We start from the raw sequence: 14,581 nt of genomic DNA on the forward strand, positions 1-14,581 counted from the left end.
GCTAGGATTGTGAATTGCACAGAATCAGCAGAGCAAGATGGGAAGAGCTGACGTCTTAACAATATTGGGTCTCCCTATCCATGAACGTGGAATATCTCTTTATTAACTTCTTCTTTGATTTCAAAGAAGTGCTCTGGGGAGGTCAGTCTTTTGTTCTATTCAAGTGTTCCCCTGATTCAGTGAAGCCCAGCCACACTGGGGAGAGCAGTTTGCTTCACTCAAAGCCCACTGATTGCAGTGCAGATTTCATCCAAAAATATCTTCACAGAAACTGGAGGCATGTTTGATCAAATGTCTGGGTGCTTGTGTCCTAGGTATGTTCACACACAGCATATGCCATTATACACAGCAACTGTGAAAACCATTAAAAGATAGGCTGACTCATGTAATTAGATATATACAGAGGGCATGTTAATATAAGTTTTATGCAAGCTTTTTTCTTTTTTTTTTTTGGCAAGGTTGTTTTTTTTTCTTTCTTTTCAAAACTTGCACCTAAGGGAAAATTCTGAATGGAAGCTGTTTTGCCACAGCAAAGAAAGTAACTTCACAGGAAGAAAGAAGTATGTGTGAGAGGGAGACCTGTGAGAATAAAATCTTTAACAAGAAAGTGTCCTATTCCATTGAACTTGGAGCCTGGGACCTTTGTGATATGTCAGTTCAGACTTGACAGTTTCTCTGCAGAGTGAGCTAATGAAAGACCTGTACGACATTTTTCTTAGTGGAGAGAAAAAAAAAGTCTGACTCTTTGGAAGGGTTTTTTTTTTTTTTTTTTTTTTTTTTTTTTTAAGCAGGAACAGGTTTAAAGCAATAATAGAAATGCCTGCAAGGTGAGATATTGGCAGCTAGAGAAGAATGGGAGAGAAGGTGCTAGAATAGGGGAAATTCCATTATTTTATTGGATAAAATCTCCAGCCGGAGAACAGTGATCAGGTTTTAACTTTCTCCTAACAGTTTATTCATCCTCTAGGCTCATAAAGATTGGATGCACAGTACTAGGAGTGACACACTGAGAGTATCATAAGTACTGTTTATCTTTATGGCTTTTGTTTTGTAAATCTTGATTGTTTATAACGCTGAGAGGTTTTTAGGAACCTCAGAGAACTTCATAGAAGCAGTTGGCCCCTCACAAGGTGTCGTACCTTGTGTTTCCTTCATTTCTGGGTGATGCCCTCGTCTGAAATGAACGGTATCCATGTTGCCTAATGGGACAGTTGTGCATTGTTCTTCCGAAGGAGAACTCCAGAGAAATACAGTCTGTCCCAACTCTTAAGATGTTTTTGATGCCCACTGAGTGAATTGGTGAGAACTCTCGCTTTCTGGGTTAGATGTGCTGTAGCCATAATCTGAAATGTCTCCTGGTATCATGTGGGAGCAGTTACAAGCCAGGCCAAGGAAAGATGTGGAAGCTCATTTGTGAATGCTTGTGGTGTGCTGTTGAGTTGCATCGTATTTTATTGAAAGGTCTATATAATATCCACGGTAACAATGATTCTTCGTCTGAATCCCACAAGTTGTGTTTCAACAGAAGATTCGTAAAATAGACACAAGGTGCAGAGCCATTAGATCTGTCCTTTCCCCTGTGACAGAAATGTACACATTTCTGTATGTGTGTTTATCATGGGTCCTGGGCATCTGCTGTGTGTGTTTATCATGGGTCCTGGGCGTCTTGTAGTCATGCAGGGGGCGTGGCTGGCGTGGAGAGTAAGGCGTGGACTGTCGTGAGGCGGGTGAGTACAAACGTGCACTTAATTATACATTGTGTTCAGGCCATGAATGGAGTGACTCTGGGACTCCAGGAGGGAATATTGCTGATCCTGGAAGTTAGGAAGGATCCCCAAAAAAGGGATGGTTGAGGTGTGTTGGGTTTACTGGGGACACCGTGGGGGAAGTGTTTCTACACCAAGGGAGGGGGATATCCAGGCCAATAATGAAGCTGCTGGAGGGGAAGAGTTTCGAGAAAGCCAGTGTGGAGAGCAAAGGGAGGAAGAGTACAGAGGGACCCAGTCCTGCAGGAAATTGGGACAGGTTGCGGGAGTTTGAAGTTTACTCTGAGACCCATTGGCTGTGTGAAATGATCTCATGTCTTGTTTTAAAAGGCTTGTGTTGAATACAATATTCAAGGTCGGGAGCTATGAGATATCTAACAAAGAATATCTAACATAAATAAAGGGCTCCTACAAATCAATGTGTTTTTCGAAAGATCAAAGTTTGATTTTTATAGATAACAGGTGTGAGAGGACTCCCAGACACCCATGGACATTTGTGAAGCAGGCAGGACTCTCTGATCCTATGGCTCAGAAAAGAGGTCTGGTCTGAGGGATGAATTTGACAGCTGTCGGCATCACGGTGATTAAAGTCGTGGGCGTGGATGAGACTGTCCACAGGAGGACCACAGAGTGAGAGGAAAAGCAAGCCAGCCTAGGACCAGTTTCTGAGTAACCCCTAATCATTGGAAGTTCAAGGGGATGGATGGGGAAGGCGTGGCTGGAGAAGGAAGAAAGAAAACCCCAGTCACGGAAGCCCAGAGAGGAGTTTGTTTCAGGGAGGAAGTCGCCAGTAGTGCAGTTCAGTGGGTGGCTTGGTTCTCGTGGGGAAGGAAGTGGAATGGATGGGATAGTGAGTGAGTTTAGTCTTCTTTGCTTACGTTTGGTTTTGGAGGGGAGCAGAGAAATAGGGTATTGATTGATCAGAAAGGGGTACCAGGTGGTGGGTATTAGAGAGGGCACAGATTGCATGGAGCACTGGGTGTGGTGCAAAAATAATAAATACTGTTATGCTGAAAATAAAAAATAAATTAAAAAAAAAAAGAAAAGAGAGTTCTAGGGCAGGGGGCGTTTATACAAGGTTGGGTGGTTCTAGGACTTACGGGGAATGATTTGGCTCAGTCTTTTTCTTTATGCTGCGGTGATAAGCCTGGTCGTTCTAGTGCAGAGGGGGACTGGGGGCGGTGGTCAGAGGGAGGCAGGCGTGGAGATGATGGACTCACAGTTCACTGGGTACAGGATGGAAAGGGTGTGGTTTTAAGTAAGGAGAACAAGCATGGTGGTGGGGGTGGCTCCTTCCGACAGAGCCCCTGAATCTGCGTGTCACCGAGGGAGGCATTCCCTGCTGCTCCTGCCCCAGACGGACGGACCTCATGCCATTTCCAGGAACTGGCAAGAAAGCGCTCTGTGATCCTCCCGGATCCCCTCAACAAGGCATCACAGCAAATAGATATGTACTGACGTACTTGCCTTATTTAAATAGGCAGATAAAACACTGTCACAGCTTAGTAGAATACATTCCTTTTCCAGGGAGCTGTGACTTGCACGAACTGTAGGAATAACTTAACTACTAGCAAAGGGAAGTTGGGAAGCTGTTGATGCTGGATTGGCGTGTCGGAGTGCAGAAATTGGGTTTGATTCCTGAGTTTTAGGGAGATCTCAAGTGTGCTTGTTTTCCTGTCTGTGTGTGCTTGGGTGTGTAACACAAAGGACAGATGTTGGATTTGGATGTGAGAGACGTGCGGACAACTCCAGTGTGCACTGTGGTGTCAATTAAAAAATACGGAGCTGCGTGTGTCGACATTCGTATTGATGTAAGCCTCGTGTCTCATCTATTCACTATTGATCTTGTTCTCCTGAAAACCTTCAGCAAGTCACTGTCTTTGTGCACGATGGATCCTGTTGCGTTAAGACTATTCTTGCAAAGTGTAACAAGAGAGGTTGACATTTTTCCACTATGTAGCAGGTGATCAGTTTTATAACAATGCAAGGAAGCAGGAACAGAAACTAAAAATGAATTGGTTTACACAAAGAATTATTCTCCAGAAGGTAGATTTCCTTTTTTGGTACCAGTTTGTCAGTGTTTGAAGATGTGGCCATTAGCATTAATTAGCATTAATATTCAACATAGAGAGAGGCAGTTAAGGGATTAGAAGGCTAAAAAGTATCATCCCACTCTGGAAGACATTTTTCATCTCATTATAGTTTCTGAAATTAATAAAATATTAACCATGTGGTTTTTATGCCCATGGCTGTCGTTTCGTATCCGTGATCTGAGGTACAGGTTTATTAAAAGTTAAATTTGGATTGTCAGAAATTTGTTCGTGTATGATTAAAGCAACGTTTTGCAATATTTCAAGTACAATCTACTAAAAGGGAGACCGAATGTGTTTATATAAACGTTGGAATGCATTAAAGAGGGAGCGGCAGAAAGCATCATCCAAGGATACTGAGCCACCAGCGTGAAAACTGCCAGGAAGCCTTTTGTCATTTAAGGCTTATAACCACCCAATGAAGCCGTCTCCACGCAAAGTCACGTATGACCCCATAAGAAGCTAATCTCAACACGGAGGAACTCTCCTGCGCTCATTCCCAATATTGAGGAAAATTCTGAGCAACGTGTAGAATGTTAAGTAGCCGAGGGCTTTCTTAAGAGTCTGTGTACACACTGACCAAGGTTTTAAGGATTATAATGGCCTTAATAGTCTGTGTTTCTGCGATGTGGACTGTTCTGACGTCCAGACCACTCATTGTCTCTGTGTCAGCTGAAAGTTGTCACTCTCTGTGGTTCCCTCCAACAGTGCTCAGGTTGTGTTTTTGCGAAATCCCGATCTTCAGAGCAAAATAGTAATACTACTTTTTGTAATTGTGCAAGTATATTTACATAACTGTAAGAATCCTGGTAGGCTGAATTTAGACTTTCCCTCCAATCTATAGATAGTGAGTACTTAGGAGTATGTGTGTGTATCTGTGTGTAGAGATAATTTTTGCAGCATTTTTCACAGGTTACAATCTTCATCTCATTAATTACTGGAGATAGGAATGCTTTGATCTGAGCCCGTCGCACAGTAGGAGTTTATCAATCCTGTCGACCTGTTGAGTCATTTTGTGACCTGTCCTTCTGTTTGTGGGAACAATTTAATTTGAAACTGTATGAAAAATTAATGTAGATACTTTCCTTTAAAAAAACCACAAGGGAGGGCACCTGGGTGGCTCAGTGGGTTAAGCTGCTGCCTTCGGCTCAGGTCATGATCTCAGTGTCCTGGGATCGAGTCCCGCATCGGGCTCTCTGCTCAGTGGTGAGCCTGCTTCCCTCTCTCTCTCTCTGCCTGCCTCTCTGTCTACTTGTGATCTTTCTCTGTCAAATAAATAAATAAACTCTTTAAAAAAAAACCCCAACGGAAGGAACTTTATAGTCCTTTCTTCTTAATAGTAAGTGTAAACATTTCCATTTATAATTCAGGATTCACTGTTGCACTTCTTTTCTTTAGCGAAGTCAGTGTTAAAGAATAGTTTCCTGATACCTCAAAGGCTGCTGCCTGACAACGTATGGTAAAGCCCAGTTCTGTTGTGAGCCAGGAGTTTCTGTGGATGGAGCATTTTTATTTATCTCTTCTTCCTCCAGAGGCTACTTTAAAATGATAGTGAAGGAAGAAAAAAAAATACATGAACCCACACAGAGAGAACTGAAGAGAGACTTGTGCAGAAAAGATACCTCAAAAATGTTCCTGCAGCTTGAAAGCTCATGAAGGGTTGGTAACTGCCAAAGATGGGCGGGGGCCGTTGCAACCTCACACTTGGTTGGGGGGGCTTGGAGTCCCTGCAGTGCTGGGTGAGTGGGAGTCCCAGGTGAGGCTGGAAATGGCAGGGTTTAATGGGGTCAGAACACTTCCCAGGCTCTCTGTTCCCTACCGTATTGGGACAACCACGGACTAGAGACGCTGTGTATCCTCTGGGTTCATCTCTGAAGAAATGGACAGAACTGTTTGGGGAGAACAGAGACACTAGTTCGGGCGTTTCCTTCTCAGATGGGAGTTACCAAACACCCGTTCTGAGTTACAAGCCTCTGCTCTGGGACAAAGTTTTCCCCTTCAGCTTTTTGGCTGGCTCTAGTTGATGTGTGATGCATGACTACGGGCCACCAGACACCCCAGGAGAACACCTGATAGGAGAGAAAAGGAAGGACATAACCACGAAACAACCTTCCGAATCAGAGGATGCTGGGCATACGGCAGGAGAAAATGCTCTGCTTTACTGTGTCAAGAGGTTTTGAAAATGGCAGAAAAAGCTCTAGAAGGGAACAACCAAAGAGCAAGTCAGAACCAAAAATACAAGCGACACAATAAATTCAAAGAAGCTTTGGTTGGCAGTGAGTGGAGAAAATTGCCATGAACAAAAATTAGCCTCCGTCTGTTTAGACTCTTAAGATGCAGGAATGCTTGGCTTTTCTTCCAGCTAGAGTAGATCTGAGTGGCTCAGCAGAAAGCGGCTCACTGCCCATTGGAATTACTCTGCCCATCTTCCCGGTGAGTGGAAAGGTATGATGCAGCCTGTCTTTCCCGTGGACCTGTCTGTTCAACCTGCCGACACGGATGGAGAGGGGAGGAATATGTTCCTCTGACTTCAGTCCAAGTCTTCCTGTTCAGGGTCCCCCTGAAGGGGCAGCTCTGAGCCGCAGACCAGTGTCCCCAGCAGACGGCCTCCTTGAGAAGTGAATGTGTTTACGTATGCTTGATGGGCCTGGAAGTCCAACAGGACTGGTGTCTTCCCAAATCCTGGTGGGGGGGGGTGGGGAGATGGTGACTTGTGTTTTATTTGGAACCTTTTCTTTTTTCCTCCAAAGTTCTCTCTACACCCAATGTGGGACTTGAACTCATGACCCAGAGATCAAGAGTCACATGTCCTGTGGACTGAGCCAGCCAGGCACCCCTGTTTGGAACCCTTTTTATAGGTAGCTCTGTAATCCCCATAATGCTGTTGTGGGACTTAAGGGCCATCTCTGAATGTCTTTGCAAAGAAGCATAGGGGTGTGTGTGTGTGTATGTGTGTGTGTGTGTGTGTGTACGCACATGTGTGTGTTTTCTCTTTCTGAAACTGGTGTTCATGATTGCATCCTGCAGTGAGAGAGGCGTAGCTCCCCACATGGGGTGTTAAAATGACGAGTGTAACCTGGATTTCTTAAAAAGCAAAGTTGACTAAAGTATTTGTATTTTCTATGCAAAGTTTATAAAATGTTAAAACTGAATAGAACCTTGGAAACCTGTTCATGAGAAGGTTGTACAAGGATCCTGATTTTACTCTTATGAATAGAGAATCGTATGAACTCTCAGGAGTGTCTCCGTATAAGCTAACAGCATGTGGAAATGATTACAATGTTACGGACAAACTTTTATCCATCTATTTTGTTTTCATTTTAATCATTTCTTTCTGGGTGTAGAGTTCACATTCGATGTCTTTGGGTGTCTGCTATGTTGTAGGTCTTCCGAAATTTAATGCCTGGATCATCCGATGGAAAAGATAATGACCAGAGGGCAAGGAATTTTTTTCCTATTTGAGAAAGATGGTTCTTATAGCCATGCTAGTTGATTGAGTCTTTGAAGAGAGGCATTCTGTAGTAAATGAAAATTTATAGTCTTAGAACTTCTAATTAGAAACTTATGTGGACACCCAGGAAAGTGCAGGTCAGCTTCTGTTGCAATGAATTCTAAGGTATTTCTAGGCAATTTTTATTGTACTAAAATTTAACCGAATTCAGTATTACTCAAAGTAAGTCCATTGACTGCGAATTGTAGACTTGTTTTGCATAGTTTTTAAAAATACATATGGTGGTATTTTCTCTAATCGATTTTTTACATTTGAATATTGAGTTTTGAGAACTAAATGTTGACCAGAACAGTTTTTCTTTTAAAAGTCACAGTGTTTGGGTGGTTCTGTCTGTTAACAGCTGGGCAGCCCATTCAGTTAAGCACCTGCCTTTGGCTCAGGTCATGTCTGAGAGTCCCAGGATCAAGTCCTGCACTGGGCTCCCTGCTCAGCTGGGAGCCTGCCTCTCCCTCTGCCTGCTGCTCCCCCTGCTTGTGCTCTGTCTCTCTGCCAAATAAATAAATAAAATATTTTTTTAAAAAAAAAAGTAACAGTATTTCTGAGAACTGTTTCCTTTCTACTTCTTTTTTTTTTTTTTTAAGATTTTATTTATTTATTTGACAGAGAGAGATCACAGTAGACAGAGAGGCAGGCAGAGAGAGAGAGAGGGAAGCAGGCTCCCTGCTGAGCAGAGAGCCCTATGTGGGACTCAATGCCAGGACCCTGAGATCATGACCTGGGCCAAAGGCAGTGGCTTAACCCACTGAGCCACCCAGGCACCCTCCTTTCTACTTATTAATCAGAAGTTGTTAGTATATCTTTGCAGCTAAGATCCATTTTTTTAGTGAGAGTAATTTGTCTAGATACTGTGTGGCACAAGAAATACAGAGCCTTGTGTAGAGACATTAATGGATAGTTATAGGGGCTCTGGGCTGGAGGGCTCACAAGGTATAATTTTAGAAGCATCTCTACTGTTCTCTTACTACAGCCCAACCCACTTCAATTTCAACATTACACGATGTCTTCATAAGGTGATGGTGTATTTAAAAATTTTTAATTTCAATGTTCACTTGGATTATGTGGATGTTAGAACCACCCCTTAAGTAAGCCATTGAACTTTCTTCTTGTAGTGGATATGGACATAAATCTGTGGGGTATGGGACCATATTTCACCCAGCTAGGCTGATTGTCATTTTTTGGTAAAGAAATAAGGAATGCATATTTGCTGGGCACAGTTGTATATTGTTCTCATCTTGAAACTTTTGGTTAGTAATTTTCATATTATCTCTGTCATGCCTACAAATTACTGATTTATCTGTATGCAGAAGCTTTGAGAGTCATAGATTCCCATGGAAAGACTCCGGGTAGGATTGGCGTCTGCATACTTGAGTTTGAAGCTGGGGGTGACCCTTGTTATTTCTATGAACTTGGGAAAAGTTAGTTAGAAACGTCACCCCCAGAGCGCTGTCACAATGATCCCGAGACCCAGAGGAAGTTAAAGTTATGCTGGGAAAGTATAAGGGAAATACAGATTTTCATTCTGTTGTCTTGTATGCCATTTCCTTTTGGTCTTCTCGGTAACCACGGGCATGCAGGAGGGCGGTCTCTGTCCATTCAGGCTGCTGTAACAGAAATACCGTACTCTTTGGGCCTTGTAAACCACAGAAATTTATTTCTCACAGTTCCAGAGGCTAGAGGTTCAAAGTAAGGCACCAGCAGATTCTATGGTTGAGGGTTGCTTCCTTCTGTTGGAATTTCATATGGTGGGAGGGTCGAGGATCTTGGGGTCTCATGTATGAGGGCACTGATCCCATCAGGAGGGCTCCACCCTCATGACCTCCGCAAAACCTAGTTACCTCCCAAGGGTCCCACTTCCTAATGTTGTCGCATTGGACATTAGGATTCAGTAGGAATATGGGGGGACACAAATCACTTCGTACACAGCAGGGGGCTAATTTAGAAATGGGTACAGCATTCAATAATGATGGCTACACTTTTAAGGACAGAAAAGGACACCGTAACAGTTCCTGCCCCAAATAGATGCATTACCTTATGAGTGTGTATGTAGAAAATAAGGAAGGTGGTATTTTATTTGAGCAAAAAGCCTAGTGGTAGAAGCTGATGAATGGGTGAATTGCTCCTTTTTAAGCAAAACCGTGGTTGGGGCATTGAATGGGGGAAAGCTGGACTTTGCAGCCCTGTCTGGATCCCCTTCATGTTGCCTGAATTCTTCCCTTTTGGTTCTGGTTGTCTTAGGATCCTTAGTGTGTGAGGGAGGGATATTGACTGGCAATCGCTGCTGTCCCTGCTTCTGTTGGTGATCAGGCCAGCGCACGTGTGCAGCCTCAGCCTGGCATTTGTGGGAATGAACAGTAAATACTTGGTGAGAGTGTGTCATACTTTAATATACACTTACAACAAGAAGAGCTGCTGCTTATTAATTGCCTGGTGTGTGCCGGTATGGTTAGGTTTTACTGATGTGTGTATCTTCTCTAAAACTGCTAGCAACCCATAGGCTAAAGTGTTGTTAGCACCCTTACACTGATGAGGAAAGAGCACAAGATAAGTGGGGTAAATTACTCAAAGTTGTAACCAGTGAGAGCAGAGCCTGCTACGGTACCTGTTCCTTGAGGTGTGAGCAAGAAATTATTGTATTGTGCCTCTGCAGAACACAGGCAACGTGCAAACCACTTGCATCTGGAACCTTCCACAGACGCTAAGTACTGGATGTATTCTAGGCAGTGCTCCCTGGCCTGCTGGCTCCCCACGTGATCCACGGAGTGGGTAGGCGGGAATCTGGGCCATGCTTCTCCTGTGTTGCTGATTGGTGAAGCCCGTGAGGCCCCGGGAAGGCTCTGGGCCTGTCCTGGGTGTGGATGTCACCGGGTGAAGCCTTTGGAGATCTGTACTTTGGGAGATGTGCCAGGAATGTCCTGTTCCTCTAGTCTCGGGTTCTAAGCCCTTGGAGATGGTTGGCTTCCAACGTCTGAAATGTCGTTCTTCAGGATGTCTCCGCTACATTCCTTCCTTGCTCTCAACGTGGTCCCCGCAGTTTGCGGTCCCCTCGCTTTTGTCCTTGGAGAGCTGTAGCCACTCCTTACCTCGGTTTCTCTGCCGTTGGCCTCTTTTGTTTCCATTCAAGCCTCTGTGCTATTTTCAGATACGAGTTAGGCAGAGATTTCCTGTTGACTTAATGTGTCTGCTTTCTGGGCTGTTGATCGGTGTTGTTTCCCCACGCCCTGTACTCAGCCTGGGCCAGAGTCGGTCAACAACTGTGCGGCCTTCGTCCCACAGTTCCCGGGCCTCTCAGTCAGAAAGCCCCTTCTTCCTTGTCTCCACCTGCGGAATCTGGTGTCATTCAGAGCCCGCTGCTGTTTTTTCACCCGGGGATTGTCCTCTGACTTCTGTCCCGCCCTGGTCTCTTCCTTCTTGGAATCCCCCTCCCCATCCCCGGATTCCGTGCTTCACGCTATCTGCTTTTCTCTCACAGAAATGCCCGAGTACATTCTCCTCAAACTTCAGGGCCCCCCCTTCTTTAATCCCCCCGATGCCCAGCAAGCGCGAGCATGCCACAGGCACAAGGTCACCCGCTGTGGGCAGATCTCTGGTCACCGTGTTAGCTCTCCAGTGTGATGCTTAAAATGAAGAAAAGTATCAAAACAACACATGTGTTGTTTGAGGGGCGCCTGGGTGGCTCAGTGGGTTTAAGCCTCTGCCTTTGGCTCGGGTCATGATCCTAGGGTCCTGGGATCGAGCCCCACATCGGGCTCTCTGCTCGGCAGGGAGCCTGCATCCCCCTCTCTCTCTTGCCTGCCTCTCTGCCTGTGTGTGATCTCTGTCTGTCAAATAAATAAAAACTAAAATCTGAAAAAAAGAAAAAAAAGAAAAGTGCTTTGATTTTAAACTGAACCTGATACTCGCCTGCTGTGCTGAGGTGTTTTTTTTTTTTTTTTTCTTCTTCTTTTGTCTTGCCAGCAATCAAAGAGAAGTACACAGACTGGACGGAATTCCTCATTCGTGACTTGACTGGTTCCCGGACAGCGCCGGCCAACCTCCTGGAAGGTGTATGTATTGTTGTTTCTCAGCTAGTCTGTGTCTGAAGCCTCACGGTTGCATGAGCACCTTTGCCTATATCCTTCAGCGGGTACACGTGTACGTGTGGATGTTCTGTCCAGATAGCCTAACTTCCTGTTTTTTTCCCTCTGAATTGTTTAAGGTAATGATTCTCATGGCACCAAAGCTTCTGCATCTGTGGTACAATCAATAAGTGGAAAACTGGCTTCTGTGTGAACAGATTTTTAAATAATGCTATCGTTAGGGTATCTTTCCGTTATCCCCTACATGGGATCCTCTGTCCTGTATTCGTGAATGTAAATGAAATCCTGGAGAAGACCTCTTCCATAGATGTGACCACGAAGCATGAGCATGCCCTGTTAGAGTCTGGGAGTGTGCTAACAAATGGTCCCAGTAACTCTTCTGTTCTGGTTGAGTACATGCACGCCAACAACACATGCGTGTTGAGTAGTAATTGAATCAGCCTCCCTTCTGAAGACCACAGGGGTATTGGCTAATCCTATTTCAGTGTGGTTAAGGTATGCTTAAGGTGCCGAAGAAAAAACTGGTGATCTGCCGTCGTGATGGTTCGTTTGGCAGTAACCGTGTGATAAAGCACTTTGATCTTTACTCTATATGGTAGAGCAGAAGGAACGCCATACTGTCATACGTAATGATTGAGTCACCACATCTGGTTAGGGAATGCCCCTCGAAGAAAGGGGGAAACGAAATAACAAGAATATGATGTGGATCTTGACGATATCATTATTCTCTTAATGTTAACGGTGAATTTCCCTCCTCTCATAAATGACATTGACTTTTGGAGCACTGCTGTCTAAGACACGGTTATCTGGTTTTATTCTGTGACGATTTTGCCTGGTGTATTTGCTTATCTTAACGGCTCCTGATTTGTTTGGTTAGCAGATCAAAATGACGATTCTTCACCCTTTCAGAAGGACGAATTATCTTACTTTGTTTATTTTTTTTACCATATTTGCCTACAAGACTGACTGAACAAACACCCTTTTCATGTGCCAACGTATGCTGAGAAGTTTGCTAATACGGGGCACTAATTATATAAATATATGTATATATATACATTCTCTAAACCAACAATGGGACCAAGTATAGAAATAACTACGTAATTGTCTCATGTAGCTGATCATTCATGTGTGTTAGACACGTCCTTGATCCGTGTTCATGCTTTGCTCACTTAAAAGTATGCGAGCATCTTAATCATTCACATGGTAGCTGTGATAAGATGAATGTCTGTTGAGTCGTGGGGTACGTTGATAGCCCCATGGTCTGGGAAAAGAGACATTGAGCTACCACATATTTTCTAGTGGGAGGCCAATTTGGTGTAAGTCTTCTTAAAAGCATGCTTATTTCTAACAAATGCCATTTTATCTGGGAAGGGTGATTTGTTTGGTGAGAGCCGAGCGCAAACTGTTATGTTGTGTTTACTTGTGATTCTTGTTGTTGGACAGAGGGCCGGGGGAATGAACGTGTGTGTGGAAGGAGTGGGAAGGGGTTGGGGGTGGAGGGAAACACCAGACTGTTTGCCAGTAGCTTGGATGATGGTGTGAAAAAATATTATCTTCTGCTGTCATCTGTTTCCATGAGAACCTTAAAATAAAGTTTAAAATAAGGAGTTTTGCTTCTGTTTAAACAGCCTCTGCGAGGGAAAGGCCCTATAGACCTCATTACAGTTGATTCCTTAATAGAACTTCAGGATTCTCAGAGCCCTTTTCAGTACTGGATAGTTAGTGTGATTGAAAATGTTGGAGGAAGATTACGCCTTCGCTATGTGGGATTGGAGGACACTGAATCCTATGACCAGTGGTTGTTTTACTTGGATTACAGACTTCGACCAGTTGGTTGGTGTCAAGAGAATAAATACAGAATGGACCCACCTTCAGGTAAGGGCCAAAGCTTTTGCTGCTGCGAAGTATTTGGTAAAGGATGTGATGTTTTCCTGGATGTGTCTCTGGAGAGTTTGTTAGCTCCCTGGTATCTTTTACACGTGCGTATGTGAACGTTAAGCATTTTGACTGCAGAAAACTCTTCTATGGAAAACAGAACTCAAGACCTCAGTAGTGTTCTGGAAGGAGAAAGTGGTGGAGGCTGTGGTGAAGCTGATCTTATTCCTCTGGAATCACTGATTCACTAATGAAAGACACACGGGACTGTGACTTGGTCATTTTCTCCCTTTTTCTTTAGGAATTTTGATAGTCTTGGAAGTTGGTTCCAAAATCTCTGTCTGCCCATACATCCTCCAGTCATCCACCCACTCACTCATCCATTCATTTGTCCATCCGTCTCCATTCATCCATATACTTCCTTCCATCTACCCATCCACCACCCATCTGTTTACCCACCTATCCAGCTACTCACCCAACCCTCCAGCCTCCCAGCCTTCCACCCATTTGCCCCCTGTCCGTCCTTTATCCACCCATCCATCCATCCATCATCCATCCATCCATCCATCCACCTACCCATCCATCTGTCCATCATCCATCCATTAATCCACCCACCCACCCATCCATCCACCCACCCATCCATCCATCCATCCATCCCTCCTTCATCCATCCATCCCTCCTTCATCCATCCACCCACCCATCCATCCATCCATCCACCCACCCACCCATCCATCCACCCATCCATCCACCCATCCATTCATCCATCCACCCACCCATCCATCCATCCATCCATCCATCCACCCACCCATCCATCCATCCACCCACCCATCCATCCATCCACCCACCCATCCATTCATCCATCCATCCATTCATCCATCCACCCACCCATCCATCCATCCACCCACCCATCCATCCATCCACCCATCCATTCATCCATCCACCTACCCATCCATCCACCCACCCATCCATTCATCCATCCACCCACCCATCCATCCATCCATCCTTCATCCATCCATCCATCCACCCACCCATCCATCTGTCCATCATCCATCCATTAATCCATCCACCCACCCATCCATCCATCCATCATCCATCCATCCTTCATCCATCCACCCATCCATCCATCCATCCACCTACCCATCCATCTGTCCATCATCCATCCATTAATCCACCCACCCATCCATCCATCCACCCATCCATCCTTCATCCATCCATCCATCCACCTACCCATCCATCCATCCATCATCCATCCATCCATCCATC

The 14,581-nt window shown here is 44.7% G+C and overlaps 1 protein-coding gene across 2 annotated transcripts in view; it reads left to right on the top strand.

The window, feature by feature from the left end:
• Positions 1-14,581, top strand: part of SFMBT2 (Scm like with four mbt domains 2) — a 222,691-nt gene that overhangs the window by 94,427 nt on the left and 113,683 nt on the right. For both annotated transcript variants that reach the window (XM_032349795.1, XM_032349796.1), the window contains exons 5-6: positions 11,322-11,410; positions 13,072-13,318. In XM_032349795.1, coding sequence (XP_032205686.1) covers positions 11,322-11,410; positions 13,072-13,318 — 336 coding nt within the window. The remainder of the gene's footprint in view (positions 1-11,321; positions 11,411-13,071; positions 13,319-14,581) is intronic.

Source organism: Mustela erminea, chromosome 6, assembly GCF_009829155.1.
Source record: "Mustela erminea isolate mMusErm1 chromosome 6, mMusErm1.Pri, whole genome shotgun sequence".
In the NCBI taxonomy this organism is placed as follows: domain Eukaryota; kingdom Metazoa; phylum Chordata; class Mammalia; order Carnivora; family Mustelidae; genus Mustela; species Mustela erminea.